Source organism: Ceratotherium simum, chromosome 3 (genome assembly GCF_057802395.1).
Source record: "Ceratotherium simum simum isolate JZ-2026a chromosome 3, ASM5780239v1, whole genome shotgun sequence".
Lineage (NCBI taxonomy): Eukaryota > Metazoa > Chordata > Mammalia > Perissodactyla > Rhinocerotidae > Ceratotherium > Ceratotherium simum.
In genome coordinates this window covers 40,193,885-40,207,787 of record NC_141902.1, presented here as the reverse complement: position 1 = coordinate 40,207,787, position 13,903 = coordinate 40,193,885, and the positions used below count along the sequence as shown (strand labels likewise).

The window sequence follows — 13,903 nt, the reverse complement described above, 5'->3', positions numbered from 1 at the left end:
TCACTTATTAGCCTTTCTATAAAAATACTTCTAAGACTAGAAATTTATAAGGCGTGTTTTGGGTAAAAAAGGTTTACATTTTTGAACTGTTTAAAATATATAAAGGAAGAGCAGAGGCATTGGAGTCAGATGGACCTAGGTGAATCTTTTCACCAGTTCCGCCACTTAGTAGCTGTGTGGCCTTAGTCACTTAACCTCACAGCTTCAGTTTCCTTATTTGTAAAAATGGAATAAAAATGCAGAGTAGCAGTGAGGATTAATAACATAATTTAAATTCCCCTCTTCTATGTTCCCATATAATCCAGTGACTACCTTTAACTCAGCACTTTATCACGTTGTATCTATCACCGATTTACTTGTTTTTCTCCCTCACCAGACTATAAGCTTCCTAAGGACAAGGACTATGGCATATTCTGCCTCCCTAGCACCTAGCACAGCGCCTAGCACATTGTACATGATAAATAAACTCTAATTTCCCTTTACCTCTGAAGGTGGCTTACAAATTAAGATAAAATTCCAAACGAAATTTAGTGATTTTCAAAGTAGCCATGTTGACCCTCTGGGTTCTCACGTATTAATGATGTTGATGATGTTGAAAAGAACAGCAATTTCCATTCAGAGCCTGCCAGGTATGTGGCAAGCACTTTTAATAATATTATCTTTAATTCTCCCAATAACCTTGCAAAATAAATATTTTTACCACATTATAAATCAATAAATTGATACTGGAAGGGGTTAAATAAGACACCAAGATATTAAAATGGGCAATAATGAAAACAGTTTGTACAGGACTACACAGAACCATAGAAATCCACAGAAAGGCCAACTCAGTATTTGGGTGGCATTTCAATGGAATGCCATGGTAAGTACTTAATAAATAGTAACAAACGAAAAAGATGGACTATTTAATCAATGATATTTAGTCTCTCTACTGAAGAACAAAAGATGTCATTAAAATGGAAAAACATACCTTATCTTGCATAGGTAAAGTTAATTTGCCATAAATTCACTTATAAAGTAAATGTTAACCGAAATATTTACAAAATTATTCCATAGAAATTGATTTTAAAGTTCATATGGAAGATTAAACTTGTAAAAATATCCAGAAAAAATTCTGAACCTCAGAAGAATAACATCCAATACTGGTAAAGGTGTGAGTAAAAGTTCTGGTGGGAGCAGAACTCGGTATGGTCTTTTTGGAAAGCAATTTGGCAATATCTATCAATACTAAAAAAAAAAAAAAACCAACCCACATATTTTTTGACTCAATAATTCTACTTTTAGGAATTTATCCTATTATTTTATTGGATATGTATAAATACATTTCCCGTAGCATTATTTATAATAGCAAAAAACTGGAAACAACCCAAATGTCCATCAATAGAGTACTGGTTAAATTAATTATACATCCATCCAACTAAATATCTATGACTATATAGAAAGACTTCTATGATATAGTGTTTCTTCCAAAAAGTAAGTTGCAAAATATATTGTTTAAAAAGATGACATTTACGAACAAAGCATATATGTACGTACACACACACACCCCTATTTTTTTTTTTTTTTTTTGCAGAGGAAGATTCACTCTGAGCTAACATCTGTTGCCAGTCTTCCTCTTTTTGCTTGAGGAAGATTTGCCCTGAGCCAACATCTGGGCCAATCTTCCTCTATTTTGTATGTGGATCGCTACCACAGCATGGCCACCAATGAGTGGTGTAGGTTCGTGCCTAGGAACCGAACCTGGGCTGCCAAAGCAGAGCATGCCAGAACTCAACCACTAGGCCACGGGGCCAGCCCCCCCGCCACACACCTATTTATTTACATCTTTAGGCCTAAAATACATATGAAGGGATACATAGAAAATTGTTACCACTAGAAAGTTGGTTGGAAATGGCAAAGGTCAAGAAAAAGAATTTTACTTTTAGTTATCTTATGTAGTTTTGTGCAATTTGAAGGTTTTACAACAAGTATGCAATAACTGATTACTTCTTGAAATAATTTTTTTTGTGTGTGAGGAAGATCAGCCCTGAGCTAACATCCATGCTAATCCTCCTCTTTTTGCTGAGGAAGACCAGTTCTGAGCTAACATCTATTGCCAATCCTCCTCCCTTTTTTTCCCCAAAGCCCCAGTAGATAGTTGTATGTCACAGCTGCACATCCTTCTAGTTGCTGTATGTGGGACGCGGCCTCAGCATGGCCGGAGAAGTGGTGTGTCGGTGCGCGCCTGGGATCCGAACCCAGGCCGCCAGCAGCGGAGCAAACGCACTTAACTGCTAAGCCACGGGGCTGGCCCCTGAAATAATTTTAATAAATGAAATTTGTAAATAATTAATAAACATACCAGAACTTATAGGATACAGTAAAAGCAGTTCTAAGAGGGAAGCTCATAGCAATAAACATTTACATTAAGAAGCAAAAAAGATTCCAAATAAACAACTGTTATGAGAGGTTCGGGGATTCGATCGGAGACGTAAAAGACACTTTCCACTCCAAACAAATGGACTGAAGGTATATTTTATTATATAGAGGATAGTGAAGGTGACAGTCTGCAAACAGATCCAAATAGGTCAAATATTAAGAGGGAAAAAACATCAGCCCGACTGGAAAGGGAAAATACCCACATCGGCTGAAGAGAAATGACACAAATCAACCAGAAAGAGAAACACCAGGTTAACCGAAAAGAGAACACATCAAATCAATTACTTCATATCAAATCAATTACTTCACATCAAATCAGTTACTCACAACATCCACGCCCCACTGCCAGGAGAGCTCTGTCAATCGACGCGGCTGGGCAAGGATCACACGTCCTGGGCAAGGTGTCCCTTCCACAGGTGGAACTCTCCCCGGGGCTCAGTTTCCAGCAGTTTTTATACCATCAGTAATTTTCAGAGTAAGCAATTACAGAGTTTGCAGAGCAAGCATTTAGTGTTCCCATGCATAAAATGGTTATCAGTGGCATACGTGCACTGAGCCCCCTGGCTAACGTCCCAGCCCAGTAGTTGTGTACGTGCATTGTTCTCTCTGGTTATCGTCTCAGCCCGGCACAGATGGCCAGTCCATTCCGGGCTACGACGCTCCAAGAGCCTTGAAATGTTACAACTTGCAACTTTCTCCGTGGGAGAAAGGCCAGTTCCCGGGAAAAGGCCAGTTCCCACCACACAGAAAGCAGCCTTGTATTTCTTTTTTGTGCTGGTGGCTGTAGGTCAATGGAGCGGCCAAACATGGCTGTACTCATGTCAAGACAACAACCTAACCCTATGCCTTAAGGAACTAGAAAAAGAAGAGCAAACTGAGCCCAAAGTTAGCAGAAGGAAGGAAATAATAAAGATTAGAGCAGAAATAAATGAATAGAGAACGGAAAAACAATAGAAAAGATTAACCAAATTAAGAGTTGGTTCTTTGAAAAGATAAACAAAATTAACAAACCTTTAGCTAGACGAACCAAGGAAAAAAGAGAGAGACCTAAATCAACAAAATTATAAATGAAAGAGGAAACATTGCAACTGATAACACAGAAATACAAAGGATCATAAGAGGCTACTATGAACAAATACACACCAACAAACCGGACAACCTAGAAGAAATAAAAAAATTCTTAGAAACATATAACCTATCAAGACTAAACCAGGAAGAACAAGAAACTCTGAATGGACCAATTAGTAGTAAGGAGATTGAATCAGTAATCAAAAATTTCCCAATGAAGAAAAACCCAGGACCAGCTGGCTTCATTGATGAATTTTAGCAAACATTTAAAGGAGAATTAACATCAATCCTTATCAAACTTCCAAAAAATCGAAGAGGAGGGAACACTCCCAAACTCATTTTATGAGGTCAGCATTATCCTGATGCCAAAGCCAGATAAGGATGCTACTAGAAAAGAAAACTACAGACCAATATCCCTGATGAATATCGATGCAAAAATTCTCAACAAAATACTAGTAAACTGAATTCGGCAGCACACTAAAAGGATCATTCACCATGATCAAGTGGGATTTATTCCTGGGACACAAGCATACTTGAACATAATGCAAATGAATCAATATGATACATCAGAATGAAATGAATGAAAGAAAATCATATGATTATCTCAACAGATGTAGAAAAAGCATTTGACAAAATTCAACATCCTTTCACAATAAAAACAATTAACAAATTAGGCATAGAATAAACATATCTCAACATAATAAAGCCGTATATGACAAGCCCATAACTAACATCATACTCAGTGATGAAAGGTTGGAAGCTTTTCCTCTAAGATCCAGAACTAGACAACGGTGCCCACTCTCACCACTCCTATTCAACATAGTACTGGAAGTCATAGCTACAGCAATCAGGCAAGAGAAGAAATAAAAGGCATCAGAATTGTAAAGGAAGAAGTAAAATTGTCTCTATTTTCACATGACAAGATTTTATATACAGAAAATCCTACAGACTCACCCAAAAAACTGTTAGAACTAATCAATGAATTCAGTAAAGTTGCAGAATACAAAATTAACATACAAAAATCAGTAGCATTTCTATATACTAACAACAAATTTTCTGAAAAAGAAATAAAGAAATTGATCCCATTTACAATAGCATCAAAAACAATAAAATACTTAGGAATAAATTTACCCAAGGAGTTGAAAGATCTCTACTCTGAAAACTACAAGACATTGATGAAAGAAATCGAAGAAGATACAAGTAGAAGAAGACACAAATAAATGGAAAAGTATTCTGCGCTCAGGGGTTGGAAGAATTAATATTGTTAAAATGTCAATACCATCAAAAGCCATCTATAGATTCAGTGCAATCCCTGTTGAGATTTCAATGGCTTTTTTTTTTTCCCAGAAATAGAAAAAACACTCCTAAAATTTATACGGACCTACAAGAGACTCTGAATAGCCAAAGAAACCCTGAAAAAGATGAACAAAGCAGGAAGCATCACACTTCCTGATTTCAAGCTATACTATAAAGCTATAGTAATTAAAACAGTGTGGTACTGGCATAAAAACAGACAAATAGACCAATGGAACAGAATTGAGAGCCCAGAAATAAACCCAGGAATATGCTCAACTAATATTTAACAAGGAAGCCAAGAATACTCAATGGAGAAAAGACAGTCTCCTAAATAAATGGTGCTTGGAAAATTGGATATTTACATGTAAAAGAATGAAACTTGACCCCTATCTTACACCACTCCCAAAAATTAACTCGAAATGGATTAAAGACTTAAACGTGAGACCTGAAACCATAAAAATCCCAGAAGAAAACAGGAAAAAAGCTCCTTGACATGGGTCTTGGTAATGATGTTTTGGAAATCACACCAAAACATAAGCAACAAAATCAAAAATAAACAAGTGGGACTACATCAAACTAAAAAGCTTCTGCACAGCAAAAGAAATCATCAATGAAGTGAAAAGACAACCTACAGAATGGAAAAAAATATTTGCAAACCATATATCTGGTAAGGTTATATCCTTATATATAACCTTATCCAAATATCCAAAATATATAAAGAACTCATACAACTCAATAGCAAAAATAAATAATAATAATAATCCAATTAAAAAACGGGCAAAGGACCTAATAGACATTTTTCCAAAGAAGATATGCAAATGGCCAAATGGTACATGAAAAGATGCTCAACATCACCTGTCATTAGCGAAATGCAAAATAAAACCATAATGAGATATCACCTCATGCCTGTTAGAATGGCCATCATCAAAAAAGCCAAGAGATAACGAATGCTGGCGAGAATTGGAGAAAAGGGAACCGTTGTGCACTGATGTTGGGATTGTAAATTGGTACAGACACTATGGAAAACAGTACGGAAATTCCTCAAAAAATTAAAAATAGAACTACCATATGGTCCAGCAATTTCACTTCTGGGAATATATCCAAAGGAAACAAAAACACTAACTCAAAAAGATATCTGCACTTCCATGTTCACAGCAGCATTATTTACAATAGCCAAGATACGGAAACAACCTAAATGTCCATCGATGGATGAATGGATAAAGAAGTTGTGGTATATGTGTGTAATATATATACACACACACACATACACACAATGGAACATTATTCAGCCATAAAAAATAAGAAATCCTACCATTTGTGACAACATGGATGGACCCTGAAGGCGTTATGCTAAGTGAAAGAAGTCAGACAGAGAAAGACATATAGGGTATGACCTCACTTATATGTGGAATCTAAAAAAAAAACCAAACCAAACCAAAAAACAAAAAACCCCACCAAACTCAGAGAAAAAGGGATCAGGTTTGTGGTTACCAGAGGTAGGGAGTAGGGGGAGGGGGAACTGGAGGAAGGTGGTCAAAGGGCACAAACTTCCAGTTATAAGATAAGTACTAGGGATGTAATGTACAAGATGATAACTATAGTTAACACTGCTGTATGATATATAGGGAAGTTGTTAAGAGAGTAGATCCCAAGAATTCTAATCAAAAGGAGAAATTTTCTTTTCTTTTTATTGTATCTATATGAGATGATGAATTTTTTTTTCCCTTTTATTTATTTATTTATTTTTTGAGGAAGATTAGCCCTGAGTTAACATCCGATGCCAATCCTCCTCTTTTTTCTGAGGAAGACTGGCCCTGGGCTAACATCCATGCCCATCTTCCTCCACTTTACATGGGAGGCCAACACAGCATGGCTTGACAAGCAGTGTGTCAGTGCATGCCTGGGATCTGAACCTGCGAACGCCAGGCCACTGAAGCAGAGCGCACGCACGCACTTAACGGCTTGCGCCACGAGGCCGGCCCCGAGATGATGAATGTTAATTAAACCTATTGTGGTAATCATTTCAATTTACAATATATGTAAATCAAATCATCCTGCTGTACACCTTAAACTTACACAGTGATGTCAATTATTTCTCAATAAAATTTGGAAAAAATTAATAAATAATTTATTAATAATTTTAATAAATTAAAATTTACAATACTAAATTATTTAAAAATAATTAATAAGTATTGGACGAGGTCATCAAGAGGATGTGACCATTGGCTGACTCAAGAGCTGGACCCAGGCAATCAGAGGCTCCTTACCCGCCCCTCCTCTGTCCTTGGAATTTACATTCTGCCTACCATTCCCACAACTAGAAGCTGTTTCAAGGACACAGCCTTAAGAGAGATGGTCATGCTTCACAAAACAATCAGGATATGTTCTGAGAAATGCATGGTTAGGCGATTTTGTCATTGTGTGAACATCACAGAGCATACTTACACAAACCTAGATGGTATAGCCTACTACACACCTAGACTATATGATACTAATCTTATGGGACCACAGGTGTATATGTGGTCCTTGGTTGACTGAAATGTCCGTAATGTGTCACATGACTGTAATGTGTTGTTGAGACCATCTGGACTGTGTATATGACTGAACCCCATTAAGGCCCCTATATAAACTTTTAAGATTCTGGCAGGCAGGTTCAGAGATCTACTCACCTTGCCACCACCCAAGACAAGCCTCATATGTAAGTTCCATTCCATATTAAACCTGCCACCTACGAATCTGGAGTGGTCTGCCTCTTTCTTCCATCTCTCTTTGCCCTCCTTGCCCACCATGTACAGGGGCTAGTTTCAAATTTCACCCAGGGAACTCCCAAGGTTTTGAGCCAAAAATAAATCAGACAAAGACAAATAGCATATGATCTCACTTATATGTGGAATCTGAAAAAAAAAAAACCAAAAAAACCCCCCAAGTTCTTAGATATAGATAATAAATATAGAGAAGAGGGCAGGGGGGGATGGGTTAGGGGGGTCAAAAGGTATAAATTTCCAGTTGTAACTTATAAAATAAATGTTATATATTTTATATAGAAATATATATTTTATATACACAACTTATAAATCCAGTTATAAGTTATAAAATAAATAAGTCATGGGGATGTAACATATAACATGGTGACTATAGTTAATAATACTGTATTGCATATTTGAAAGTTGCTAAGAGAGTAAATCTTAAAAGTTCTCATCACAACAAAAAATTTTGTAACTATGTATGGTGATGGATATTAACTAGACTTACTGTGGTGATCATCTTGCAATATATACAAATAAAATAATTGTTTATAAACAATTAAATTTTTTTTTTAAATCTTGCAAAATAGTTTTATTATTATGAACCGTGAGAGGAAAGAACTTTTATGTTTGAACAATAGAATGACAGCCTGAAAAAGCGCTTAGGGCATTTTATGTAACAGGCTGGTAACAAATTTGACAGATGGCTAGCTTTTTTTTTTTTTTTTTGTGAGGAAGATCGGCCCTGGCCTAACATCCACGCCCATCTTCCTCTACTTTATATGGGACACCGTCCCAGCACGGCTTGACAAGCGGTGCGTCCATGCGCGCCTGAGATACGAACTGGTGAACCCTGGGCCGCCGCAGCGGAATGCGTGCACTTAACCGCTTGCACCACCGGGCTGGCCCCAGATGGTTAGCTTTTCATAAACATTTTCAATGCTACGCCAGGATCCTGACCTTATTTTGTGCCACATTCAAACCACCCTTCCGGTGGACCTTTAACCAGTCGTGAGCAAATTTACTGACCCATTGGCTACAACGTTAACCTATGGAAATTAGAAAGCCATCAAAACAAGCACAATCTTTACACGTCAAGAAAAAAATTGTTGTTTTACTGATGCTTGCCTAGGATACTGCTACCAATAATACCAGGCCCTGCCAAATTCCACCTTCCAGGGCTGGGTTTGGCCTGGGTCAGGAGAAGCTGGGGTGGGAGTGAGAAGCCGAAAGGCAAAATATTGAGATAAGAGCTTTCTACATTTGTACTAATATTTCACCAAGTTAGAGCAGATCCAGCACCAAGTCTCCTGTCTCTCAAAGAACTTTTTTCATGCCCCCCCAAAAAAGGAAACTCAGAATAATAAAAACATTTGTTACTATTCATTAAGCACTTACTATGAGCCGGGCACTGTGCTAAGTGTCTTAGAGGGTTATTTTACTTAATCCTCACAACAACCCATCAGGCACTATTATCCCCATTTTACATAAGAATAAACAGATTAAAAAAATAATAACCAGAAAACAATCATAAGGCACCCAAATCACAAGTTTTGCTCCATTCTCTTTCTTCTTGAATCACTTTTCTTTGATCTGCTCTTTACCAAAAAAGTAATATTTCTAACATATCATGTACATTTTACTAATTTGTCACTAAAAAATTCATTTCTACAGCGCTATGTTTTTTTCCAAGTCCTACAACACAACTCTTTCTTTTTTCCTCTTTAGCCCTCAATCAACCTTGAGACGCCTCACAAAGCAGCACTTACTCCTCTCATTTTAGAGACGAGGATCCTAAGGCCCAGGAAGCTCAAGGGAGTCCTTCTCCCATTCCCTTCAGAGGCAATTCCAAACTCCTCAAGTGTTCCACCACACCTAACCGCCCCATACTGAACTGACAACCCAGCGACCAGCTTTACAGAGACAACAAAAGCCATCAGGCATGAATTTCCTCTATTTCTCTCTGTCCTCGCCCACACTTAAACTTATCTTTATCTATACCCTTTCTTCCTTCATGAATCAGAGAAAAAGGATTCATTCTCCTGTCCCCAAGACTAATTTATGTCCAGGATCCCATTCCTTCCTATCTACTCCAAGTCATTACTCCAGCAGTTAATCTCACTTCTCTTTCTTTTTTTTTTTTTGTGAGGAAGATTAGCCCTGAGCTAACATCCGTTGCAAATCCTCCTCTTTTTTTTTTTTTTTTTTTTGCTGAGGAAGACTGGCCCTTGGCTAACATACATGCCCATCTTCCTCTACTTTATATGGGACGCTGCCACAGCATGGCTTGATAAGCAGCAATGCATGGGTCTGCGCCCGGGGTTCCAAACCCGGGCGGCCCAAGCAGAGCACGCAAATTTAACCGCTACGCCACTGGGCTGGCCCCTAATCTCACTTTTCTGTTCCTCCAATCTCTCTCTCCACTGGCTAATTTCTCTCAGGGGACCAAAATGCACGTACAGTATCTGCTTACATTTAAAAAACAAAAAATTTTCTTTTATCCCACATTTTTCTTTAGCTACTGCCCTGTCTTTTCTTTCCTTTTGAGCTAAGCTCCTTTAAAGCATAATTTAGACTGGTTGCCTCCATTTACTTATCTCCCAATCACTGAACCATGGATTCTGCCCTTATTGCTCCACAGAAATTGCTCTCCCTAAGGTCATTAAGAGCTGTTCAACACCAAACCCGAACGACACTTTTCAATTACCAAACCCTTATCCTGACTCAAACTTTTGAGTTCCAGTATCCAAACTGGCTGGATTCCAAAACTCACGGTCTTAACCATATGCTATACTGCTTCAAGTCATAGTCATCCTGATTTCCTTCTCCATCTCAGCACCCCCAGCCAGTGACCAAATCCCAATTAATAAATTAAAAATCTCCTAAATATCTCTGAAAGCGGTTTCCTACTGGTGATGACTCTCAAACACCCAATTCAGAAATTTTATGGTTATCTCAAACCCCCAACACGACTCAGACCATATCAGGGGGAATAACCACCTCTCTCCCGTGATTCCCTCCTCCGCGGGCACATTCAACACTACCCTAGAATCACAGAACTCTGAGAGTGGAGGGGAATGTCATTTTATAGCTGAGAAACAGAGGCTGAGTGGTTTACTTATTGTCAGCTTACCACAGAGCCGAGAATACAAGGGAAATAATAGTATATATCTGTGGGGACACATTTATCGGGTGAATCACCACCTCTGTAAAGGTATCTTCACTTTGCACCTAGCCTCAATGACTTGTTTCCAGATTTAAATAAGATCTCTTTTGCAACGATGAAAGTATTAAATAAATTAGTAAGTACTAGTAATTAGCATCCGAGGAACGACACCTTCTCCTTGCCCACCAAGGTCAGTGGTCCTAACCCTGCTTTGCCCTACCAGACTCCGTCCAAGGAGGTCTGGTTGGCAGTCCCCACAGACTCACCTCTTAAAGATTTTTATCAACGGTTGGGTCAACTGTGAGAACGTAGATAAATTTTCCCTTCAGACGGAAAAGGTTGTAGAAAAGTGACAACCCACGCTTCCCTGACACAGTCCACGCGTCCACAATAAACCGTAGCGGGCAGTCTTCCCGCGAAAACGCAGTCCCGGAGAATCAAAGTCAATCACAGTCGAATTGTGGCACAAGCTACACCCTCCTCAATTCTGATTGGCGAAGTGCGCTCCGCCCGGAAGTGACGCACATTTGTCCGCGGAAGAGGAGTTACTGAGCGGGGGTGATTTTTCCTATGGAAGTGTGGAAGGTGGGTACTAGAGAAAGAGAGAGCAGCTCACCACCGTGACGGACCGCCGCTCCTGAGTCTCTCCTGGCCATGGGCCCGCGGAGCCGTGAGCGTCGCGCGGGGGCAGTACAGAGCACCAATGACAGCAGCGCCCTCAGCAAGAGTTCCCTGGCCGCGCGCGGGTACGTGCACGACGCCTTCGCGGCGTTCCTAGTTCCGGGGACCGCGCGCCGGGCGCCGCTCATCCACCGAGGCTACTACGTCCGCGCACGCGCCGTGCGGCACTGCGTGCGCGCCTTTCTGGAGCGGACGTGCGCGGCCCCGGGCGCCCCTCGCGCTCAGATCTTGTCGCTGGGGGCCGGCTCGGATTCGCTGTATTTCCGCCTCAAAACTGCCCGCCTCCTGGTTGGGGCTGCAGTCTGGGAGGTAGATTTTCCCGACGTGGCGCGGCGCAAAGCGGAGAGGATTCGAGATACTCCGGAACTGTGCGCGTTAACCGGGCCTTTCCACAGTGGGGATCCCGCGTCAGCGCTGTGCTTTGAGAGCTTGGACTACTGCATCCTGGGCCTGGACCTGCGGCAGCTCCAGCGGTTGGACCAGGCCCTGGCCGCCGCGGGCCTTGACGCAGCCGCACCGACTCTGCTCCTGGCTGAGGCCGTGCTGACCTACCTGGAGCCGGATAATGCCGCGGCGCTCATCGCCTGGGCAGCCCAGCGTTTTCCTAATGCCCTTTTCGTGATCTACGAGCAGATGAGGCCGCATGACGCCTTTGGCCAGTTCATGCTGCAACATTTTCGGCAGCTAAATTCCCCTTTGTATGGCCTGGACCGCTTTCCCGACGTGGAGGCCCAGCAGCACCGCTTCCTTCAGGCTGGCTGGACTGCCTGCAATGCCATGGACATGAATGAATTCTATCGCTGCTTTCTCCCCGCAGAAGAACGCCGGCGCATGGAAAGTCTTGAACCTTTTGACGAGTTTGAAGAGTGGCATCTGAAGTGCGCCCACTATTTCATTCTGGCTGCTTCTAGGGGAGACACTCTCTCCCAAACTCTGGTGTTGCCACCTTCAGAGGCGTTTCCTCGGGTAGATCCTGCATCCGCTTCAGGAGTCTTCCCTGCCATGGTAGTCACTAGTGACAGCCAGGGCCCAGACCTTAAGAGATATGGCCACACCTCTGTCCTTTTGAGCCCGGGCATTATTCTCAGTGCAGGGGGATTTGGAGAGCAGGAAGGGAGGCATTGCCGAGTGAGCAAGTTTCACTTGCTCTCAAGATATTATGATTTCGAATGGATAGGTAACCAAGTATGCAGTTGGGGGACTGGAGCTCAGTGGGATGGACGCCTTTATCACACTACGACAAGACTTTCAGATACTCAGGTTCTGGTTCTGGGAGGGAGACTGTCCCCAGTAACTCCAGCCGTGGGGATTCTCCAACTCTGTTTTTGTAAGAATGAGGATAATAGCAGTGAGGACCTAAGTGTAACAGTAACAAAAGTGGGCCCAGAAGAAGATTCCACTTTGTCATGTTGGCGGCATTCAACAACAGAAGTGTCCTTTGAGAATCAGAAATATTTGTTTGTGTATGGGGGTCGAAGTGTGGTGGAACCTGTACTAAGTGACTGGCGTTTTCTACATGTGGGAACAATGGCTTGGGTTCGGATCCCGGTGGAGGGGGAGGCACCTGAAGGTCGGCATTCCCACAGTGCCTGCAGCTGGCAGGGGGGAGCCCTTATTGCTGGAGGTCTGGGTGCTTCTGAGGAGCCATTGAGCTCTGTACTCTTTCTGAAACCAATCTCTTGTGGATTCCTCTGGGAGTCAATAGTTGTCCAGCCTCCCATTACCCCAAGGTACTCCCACACAGCTCATGTGCTCAATGGGAAGCTTCTACTGGTTGGAGGGGTCTGGATTCATTCCTCGTCAGTTCCTGGAGTGACTGTTATCGATTTGACTACAGGATTGAGCTCTGAGTATCATATTGACACAACATGTGTGCCATGGCCACTAATGTTACACAACCATACCAGCATCCTCCTTCCTGAAGAGCAACAGCTGCTGCTCCTTGGAGGTGGTGGGAACTGCTTTTCCTTTGGCACCTACTTCAACCCCCATACGGTGATGTTAGACGTGTCCTCCTTAAGTGCTAGACATTAAGGACTGGACTTTGATATATTGAGGACCCACTAAAGTAGACAATAAAGGTTTCCACAAAGAGGATTTGACTCTGGCTATAGATATTACCACTTCCTCCTTACCCCTCCTATTTCTATCCAGTGCGGAAAGTGAAAGAGGTTGTTAAAACACATACCAACATTCAGAGAGATGGTATGAAAATAAAAATAAGTAGGCCTATCTGAAGAGAGGGGTCATATAGTCCTACAGTAGGAATTAAGGGCCTTTGGATCCTTGTGTCTAGTTTATTGGTCTTCCTCCCATTTTCTAATCTTAAGTTTATCCATTTATTGAGTTACAATGATCTTTAGCATAAGTCGAGTGAAAAGTTTCCCACTCCCAGTCTTTGTGATTTGAGAGAGTACTTTGGAAAGAGTTTCACACGGATCCTTGGTAATAATACTAGGTTGAATATAGTTGAAGGGACATGGTATTGACCTCATTCTTCATATATGAAACCTGAAAGGAACCCAGTTGC

The 13,903-nt window shown here is 41.2% G+C and overlaps 2 protein-coding genes across 5 annotated transcripts in view; one reads left to right on the top strand and one right to left on the bottom strand.

The window, feature by feature from the left end:
- The window catches only part of MAPDA (N6-Methyl-AMP deaminase), a 28,271-nt gene extending 16,818 nt beyond the window's left edge, over positions 1–11,453 (bottom strand). For 3 of the 4 annotated variants that reach the window (XM_087426357.1, XM_087426364.1, XM_087426365.1), the window contains exon 1: positions 11,309–11,453. The gene's annotated coding sequence lies outside the window, so the exon portion shown is untranslated. Of the gene's footprint in view, positions 1–10,958; positions 11,161–11,308 lie in introns of those variants that run through there. The other variant, XM_014780637.2, reaches the window with a different exon arrangement.
- On the top strand, positions 11,347–13,468 carry LCMT2 (leucine carboxyl methyltransferase 2). Its single transcript, XM_004421479.3, has one exon. The coding sequence runs from the start codon at positions 11,347–11,349 to the stop codon at positions 13,405–13,407; it is 2,061 nt and encodes a 686-aa protein (XP_004421536.2). The 3' UTR covers positions 13,408–13,468.
- Positions 13,469–13,903: the final 435 nt, after the last annotated feature.

Coding starts and splice junctions, on each gene's coding strand:
- LCMT2 (XM_004421479.3), top strand. CDS start 11,347: ATGGGCCCGCGGAGCCGTGAGCGTCGCGCGGGGGCAGTACAGAGCACC.